This window comes from Patagioenas fasciata, chromosome Z, assembly GCF_037038585.1.
Source record: "Patagioenas fasciata isolate bPatFas1 chromosome Z, bPatFas1.hap1, whole genome shotgun sequence".
NCBI lineage: Eukaryota > Metazoa > Chordata > Aves > Columbiformes > Columbidae > Patagioenas > Patagioenas fasciata.
Window position 1 is genome coordinate 57,223,519 of NC_092560.1, and position 7,909 is coordinate 57,231,427.

Genomic DNA, 7,909 nt, shown 5'->3' on the forward strand with positions numbered 1-7,909 from the left:
CAGGCCACAGCACTGATTGCCCACCAGAAGCTCCTCCTGCCCCACAATCACCAACAGTCAAGTCAGCAAAATACACCTTGTATTGAGGTCCCCGAGTTCCCCCGGGGGGCGGCGGTGGGCAAAGCAGCCGACCGTAGCAAGCCGACCCCCAAGGTGCCCGCTTGCCCAAGGAATCCGGCGGGGTTTATTCCCCATCCCGCCACACTGCTCCACCCACTCAGCACCCATACCGCTCGGCACGGTACAGCAGCCTGCCCTCGTTCGGCCCAGCTCCCTTCGTGCCGCTCCGGGGCCGGGCCAAGCCACTGGGCGGAGCCGGGGACCGGTGGGGCCGTCCCGCGGCGCCGGGGCGGAGCCACCGCCCGCAATATAAGCGACGATCCGGGCCACTGCTTGGTGTTGGGAGCGTGTCGGCAGTGGGCTGTCTGGGTAGGGCAGGTGGGTGGGCAGGCAGACAGGAGGGAGCCGACGAGTCGCGGTGATGGAGCTGCTGCGGACGATCGCATACCCGCCGGGCGGTGGCAGCGCCAAGGGCTGCGAGGCGGCTCTGGGCAGAGCAGCCGGCGGTGAGTCGCGGAGGAAGAAGGCGGAGGAGCAGCAGCCGCACCAGCACGCCCATCCCGCCGCCGAGGTCTCCCGGATTATAACCGACCCCACGACGGGAAAGCGCTACTGCCGCGGCAAGGTGCTCGGAAAGGTAATAGCCGTGGCAGGACCCCTGCCCTCCCGGGAGGGTGGCCGGTGTGCCGCCTTCCCTCTTCGGCGAAGCGCGGTGCGGAGCGCCGGTGCGGGGTGTGTGCGGCGGGCGCTGTTTCTGCGGGGCTGCTTTCGCCCCGGAGGTGCCGGAGTGCGCCGCACTGCCGCCTCCCATCTTGTCCGCCAACCTGATCGGAGTCCGGTTTGCCCCTGGGCTGCCCCGATCCAGACGCGGTGGCACCGAGCACTCTTCCTGTCCCTCGATTCATATCTGCCTCTAAATACAAGCGAAATCGCGCCTTCGGCTCGGGAAAGCCTACAAAAAGGACTTCAATGTTGCATGCGGGGCGGGGGTGAGCTGCAACGCGCTTTAGATGCGCGATAAACCTCAGACCTGTCTTTTACCAAATTGTTCTGTACGAAGGAAGTTGCGCTCCTTGACTAATACATGAGCTGGTGAATGACTAAGTGTGGGACTTCTTTCATACCTGCTATAATTGCTTTTTTCTCGTGTGTCTCTCTAGGGTGGATTCGCCAAGTGTTATGAGATGACAGATTTGACAACAAATAAAGTTTATGCTGCAAAAATCATTCCTCACAGCAGAGTAGCAAAACCTCATCAAAGGGAAAAGGTGTGTGTGCATACATGACTTTTTTTTTTTTTTTTCCCCTCCTGAGATTCTCTTTGTGTGCTGGATTGCCCAGCCATTTTCCCAAAATGGTTCAGATAGAGCTATCTGCTCAACCTTGTGGACACAAGGCTAACAACACTTTTTTTTTTTTTCTCCTCCTTTTGTCTCTTCAGATTGATAAAGAGATTGAGCTGCACAGACAGCTTAATCATAGACATGTTGTGCAGTTTTACCACTACTTTGAAGACAGAGAGAATATTTACATTCTTCTGGAGTACTGCAGTAGAAGGGTGAGCATCAACTGGGAGAAATCCAGTATTTACTTACCTGGAATCTGCAAGTAATTTAAATGTGTGATGTGTAAAAGGTATTTTTTGTGGTTTCTTTAGCTGTCATTTCTCCTTGCATTGATTTACTTAAGGTGAATCCTGTGCGTGAATGTTCATGGACATTTCTGCCTTTGTTTTTCCTCTGCAGTCAATGGCTCACATCCTAAAAGCAAGGAAGGTATTGACGGAACCAGAAGTACGATACTACCTCAGGCAAATTGTGTCAGGGCTGAAGTATCTTCACGAACAGGAAATCCTGCACAGGGATCTCAAACTAGGTGAGTTTTGTGCCTTACTGACGCTCCTCCAGCCCTGTCAGCATTTTAACACTTCACACTTACATGTTGATAACTTAATTAATAGAATCAGCTCAGTCTGTCTTTACGGTGGAAACTTGGAGTGCTTAAGGGGTGACATTAAGCATTCCTACTTAAAAAAAAAAAAGAAATCTTAGCCAGCTTCTGGCTTTGAACAAAGTATGACTCATCACCTGTGGCAAGTGCATTCCTACCTTGAAAGAAAAGGGCTAACTGGAATTTCTCTGTCTGCTAGGTAACTTCTTTATTAATGAGAATATGGAACTAAAACTGGGTGACTTTGGCTTGGCAGCGAGGCTGGAACCACTGGAGCACAGGAGGAGGTAGGAGCATTTAAAAAAAAAAAAGAAAAAAAATCTATTGGTAAATGAAACCAAATTCATTTCTAAATGAGAAATCCTGTTCTATAGCAGAAGCTAATTGCTTCTTGAGCTCAAGATTTCCCCTTCTAGAGAACAGGCTGCTGTGCTTTGCCTTCTACCTTCCTCTGAGTATTTGTGTAAGAGGCAGGGTACCTGACTGACAAATAGGGCAGATATGAATCCACTTGTTTCATGGTGTCTTCATGATATGGTGTCTTCATGATATGGGAACAGTCTACACTATTAACATTCGTACAGCTCCTCCTTAGGAGTCTCTAAGTTCTTGTCCAAACTTGAGATGAAAACCTGCCCTATGAAAATTAGCTTCTCTCTGCTTTTTATCTGAAATACTAACCAGCTCTGTGGCCTCTTTGATTTGCAGAACAATATGTGGCACACCGAATTACCTTTCTCCAGAAGTCCTCAACAAACAAGGGCATGGCTGTGAATCTGACATTTGGGCTTTAGGCTGTGTAATGTAAGTACTTCATTGCCTTTGAAATTACATATTTCTATCACCAGCTTAGGCTTTCAAGAGTTCCAAGGAAATGCAGTACTGCATCAGTTTGCAACCCTTTAAACAGGTATAGCCCAAGTGCAGATATTCTCCTTAGTGTTAGGAGACAGACAAAACCTTTTCAGTAGTTCTAGATAAGCATTGTGGTTGTGTAAAATAAATAACATTAGTTTCCTTTGCTTTTAAACAGGTATACGATGCTGTTGGGAAGACCCCCATTTGAGACCACAAATCTTAAAGAAACATACAGATGTATAAGGGAAGCAAGATACAGCCTGCCTTCATCTCTCTTGGCACCTGCAAAACACTTAATAGCTAGCATGTTGTCAAAAAATCCTGAAGATCGGCCCAGTTTAGATGAAATAATTCGGCATGAATTTTTCTTACAGGTTTGTACTGTCTAGTGTTCTGACTGGAAAAAGTATCCAACCTAAAAATGCACACTGTGATCTAAAATTTTCTTTTAATCTCATTTCCACAGGGCTTTACACCTGATAGACTTCCTGCTAGCTGTTGTCACACTGTTCCTGATTTCCATTTGTCAAGTCCTGCTAAAAGTTTCTTCAAAAAAGCAGCTGCTGCTCTCTTTGGTGGTAAAAAGGACAAAGCCAGATACTTCGACACTCACAGTAAGTGGATTGTAGCTATGCTTGAGATTTGTCTCTATACTGTCAATGTCATGCTAGTAGTGTACAGCTATGAGAAAGCTACAGAGCACTTGTATTTATGTCTCAGAGCTTTCCTGGGTTAATTTTGACCTCTTTATCATCAAATATAGATGGTAGCCTGCAACTTAAGCCAACTTATATAAGTAAATGCTTCTTACGGCATACTGATAGTCTGTATTTGCTACCTGTTATTCTGTGATGTCTATTAAAGTGTAGTCTCTTGGTATTTTGTCTATAATTGCACCTCTCTTCTGAAAGACTATCAGGTTTAGAGGAAGCTATGGGAGGGAGACAATGTACTTTCTGCAGCTAACTTGTTAGGCTTTCTGTAATTGAACAGCACTTCCAGATGCAGCATTATGTATTTTTTCCTTTATTACAGACAGACTAGCTAAAGAAGATGAAGAAATCTACAAGCTCAGGCATGATTTAAAGAAGACATCGATAACTCAGCAGCCCCAGAAACACAGAACAGATGAGGTAAATGTGAGTGCACTTCAATTCAAATCCAATCACAGTTGGGTGGAGTAGCTATAATTAAATTATATTTGCCTTGGATATCGGAGCTGGGGCTGTACACAGCATAATCAAGCTTAAATGATTAGGAGAGTTGCTTTAAGAGGGCTTAACCAAGCTTCACCAAGGTATGGTAGCCTTTGTAGGGACACTATCAATTTTGGCTTTTGAGTAATTATAGTATCTGCCTAGACTCCATTGTCACCTATGTGGTAACTTGTCTGCCAGGTACTCTTTCCCAATACTGCAAATACAGGGCTTCAGTTCATGATTAACTAGGACTTCTTAAAGCATGAATTGCTGAGATCTAACTCCTAGCATTTGGTGTTTAGACCTGCAAACAGCTCTTCTCCTGCTAGGGCAGGAGAGTAGAGGACTGATTAATAGCATGTAAGATGCAAATTGAGGATCTGAAGAATGGGAAGACCTGGTGTGCTTCTTTAAGCTCAGTCTAACAGCATCTCTTTGTACTTGCTGGAAACATTAATACCAGTTTCCCTAGACTTTATCATTTGTTGTGAGACAAAAGAGTCATGCAAAACTGGCATATAAGCCTTGGCTTGTGCTATGTTTGATGTTTACATGTCTGACATATCTTCTAGGAGATCCAGCCTCTTACCACAACAGTAGCAAAGCTGGGAGCATTACCGGAAACTAAACAGATTGGAGACTCTATTCGCATGATAGTCAGAGGAACTTTGGGAAGCTGCAGCAGTAGCAGTGAATGTAAGTGCAGCAAAAGTTAATCTCTAAATCTCACCTTTACTTTTTTTTTTTTTTGTCTCAGACTTAGAAGCTTGAAACAAACAGCTGCTTTCCTCCCAACTCCCTATTTTTGATGCTCTAAATTTTACAGCCAATATTTTGGAATAATTAAAACTGGAAAGCCATAAAGGCTAAACTTAAAATTGCAGTCTAGATAACTGAAAGGTTTAGAATTGAAGTCTTCTCTTCGTATGCTCATGTCAGTCTAATAATCCTTTTCTTTCAGGTCTGGAAGACAGTACCATGGGAAGCGTTGCTGATACAGTCGCAAGGGTATTGCGAGGATGCCTGGAGAACATGCCAGAAGCAGACAGCATTCCGAAAGAACAGCTGTCAGCATCCTTCCAGTGGGTTACAAAATGGGTGGACTATTCTAACAAGTATGGCTTTGGATACCAGCTGTCAGATCACACTGTTGGTGTCCTTTTCAACAATGGGGCGCATATGAGCCTTCTACCAGACAAAAAGTAAGAATGATTACAAAACTGACAACTCACCAAGACAGTTTAAACATGAAATGCTTTTATCTCTAACTTCCTTGCTTTTCTTACAGGACTGTCCACTACTATGCTGAACTGGGCCAGTGCTCTGTCTTCGCAGCCACAGAGGCTCCAGAACAGTTCATTAGCCAAGTAACTGTACTGAAGTATTTCTCTCACTACATGGAAGAGAACCTCATGGATGTAAGTTCAGCACCTTCTGGATCTTGAGCTCTGAAAATACACTACCTGTGAACTGAGTGCTTAACAGTCTGTTCCCTTTCCTAGGGAGGAGATTTGCCCAGCCTAACAGATGTACGCAGGCCCAGGCTTTACCTCTTACAGTGGCTTAAATCTGATAAAGCATTAATGATGCTCTTCAATGATGGCACGTTTCAAGTAAGTTTGGTAGAATCACTGGAGAAAATGTTTCTAAAATACTTAAATGCAATAAAACTAGGTAAGTGCCAGAAAGAGAAAGGAGAAAGTATAAAAACGGGAACTTGCTTCTCTTTTACAGGTGAACTTCTATCATGATCACACGAAAATCATCATTTGCAATCAGAGTGAGGAATATCTCCTTACCTACATCAATGAAGAAAGGATATCCACAACGTTTCGTCTGACAACTCTCTTGGTTTCTGGCTGCTCGTTGGAATTAAAGCACAGAATGGAATATGCTCTGAACATGCTGCTGCAGCGATGTAACTGAAGCGACTGACTTCATTAAACCAAATGGACCTTCTTGTTCACTGTGAAATCTGCAGTGAAGATGATGGAGCAACTAGTATGTTGATGGTGGATGTGTGGTGGTACGAAAACTCGACTATCCTAGTGTGCTGGGCACACATCTATTAGACGGAAGCCTAAACCTGCTGTTGGATTAAAATGGTGTGACAAGGAGTTCTTCAGACCATAGTTTTCCTTGCTTCATGTATGTGTTAAAGATATTTTTGACTTGAACTCTGAGCAGAGTGTGACTGCTTGCTCTGTAAGAGAGCATTTCTGATGGAGTTAAACTGTGAATATGCATCTGGAAAGGGAGGGGAGAGCTACATTGTTGGGGATAATTGTACTAAGCAGCCTCTGGCTGCTTAACTGTGAACTATGGCCATATTCTTTTTTTTTTTCCCTTATTTTTCAAAAATGCCCACACTTGTGGCTGGAAAAGTGCATTCTTTGTTAATAATTTTTTTATTTATTACAGCCTAAAGTCAAGTATTTATTATACTTTTTTTTTTCCCTGACTTGACATTTTAAATATGAATCTGTTGGCAATAAAGAGAATGGAAATCTGAAGCATAATTCTCCATCTTTACAATACAACTTCATGTGCTTTGTGTTGCATAATGAAAAATCTTGAGGTCTGCTTTGCTTATGCCATTTTAAAAAAAGTCTGCTACAGCTCAGGACATGAATGTCATGCTCTAATACAGAACAGTTTATGTACAATCATAAGCACCAACATGCTGCTGCTGATTCAAGCAACTGCTGATAGAGCTTACAGAGTAAGGATATAGGCCTTAACACTTGGTTATTCTCCTAGGCCCTAAGAATAAAAGTATGGATCTCTTCAAGATACTACATCCCAGAACTGGTACTTCTGAAAAGAACTCCTTACTTCTGGATGATATTTGGTGGACAGTAGCTATGATAATGAATTGTATAGCTTCCTTCTCTTCCTGTGCAAGCATTGCCCTTGACCACCAAAGGACTGAAGTACCCTGACACCTCAATGGTAGATTGTACTTTATTGTGGGAATTGTTCTGGCCTTAGTTAAATGGTAAACCCATTAAAGTAAAACAAAATGGTGAGAAGATTAAAGGCTGACTTAGTATAAATTTTGGGTTTACTCTGCCAAGCTGATAACATTATACAACCACAAGAGTTACCAAGACCAACTACCACCTAGGCTGTTCCATAAGTTCTCTGTAAAGTAGCTCAAAACAGCTGAGGACAGCATAGGGCTGACCTGCTGCTTGGTGCAGTCCCACTGCTGATATATGTACGGTTACTGGAGCAATTGCTTCCTTAAACTGAACACAGTGTCATGCATCAGTTAAACTATGCAAATACATGAGATTTTTTGAGGACACATGACCTGATGCAGGGTGGGGACATCTTGTGGGCTGGGCTCTAGATATTATGTTGCACGTGGCTGTATATAGACACATAGCAGTCTTTAAGCAACTGTTCTGATGCAACAGCAAGCAGTAGTTGATCACTTATATTTGGATTAATCTTTGTATAAATGAAGTCTGTTCTGAAAGACAGACCTCAGTTGCCATCAGTGTTTCAATCAAAGCAGCTGAATGCAAGGAGCAGGCAGTCCATGTAATAAAGTGCAAACTAAATGAAGTACACATGTCAACCCAAAATAGTGAGCAGTGGAGTACTGGCTTGCTTCATTTTGCAGCAAGAGTGTATAAATGTGATTATTTTCCTTGTATTGAAACCATGCATTAGGTAGTATTTATTTACTTCTCAAGTCTAGACAGGAAGAACTCATTGAGTTCTTCAGAAGGATTCATTAATGTAACTCTACGCAGTTCAGTGAAGTAAAATATGTATTTGGTATGGTGAGCAGAATTCAGCTTCCCAGCTGTCTACTGTTGTTGAAGGAAAAT

General features: G+C 43.5%; 1 protein-coding gene across 2 annotated transcripts; it reads left to right on the plus strand.

Moving 5' to 3' along the window:
* Positions 1 to 395: 395 nt before the first annotated feature.
* On the plus strand, positions 396 to 6,580 carry PLK2 (polo like kinase 2). Of its 2 annotated transcripts, none has more exons than XM_065861368.2 (14): positions 396 to 697; positions 1,221 to 1,328; positions 1,502 to 1,618; positions 1,806 to 1,935; positions 2,210 to 2,297; positions 2,719 to 2,814; positions 3,044 to 3,242; positions 3,335 to 3,482; positions 3,904 to 4,007; positions 4,640 to 4,763; positions 5,029 to 5,269; positions 5,356 to 5,485; positions 5,570 to 5,680; positions 5,802 to 6,580. In XM_065861368.2, exons 1-14 carry the CDS (start codon positions 482 to 484, stop codon positions 5,991 to 5,993), a joined length of 2,004 nt encoding a protein of 667 aa, XP_065717440.1. In that variant the 5' UTR covers positions 396 to 481; the 3' UTR covers positions 5,994 to 6,580. The 2 variants fall into 2 exon arrangements, with proteins under 2 accessions (XP_065717440.1, XP_065717441.1); XM_065861369.2 differs by having other exon boundaries at positions 3,904 to 4,001.
* Positions 6,581 to 7,909: the final 1,329 nt, after the last annotated feature.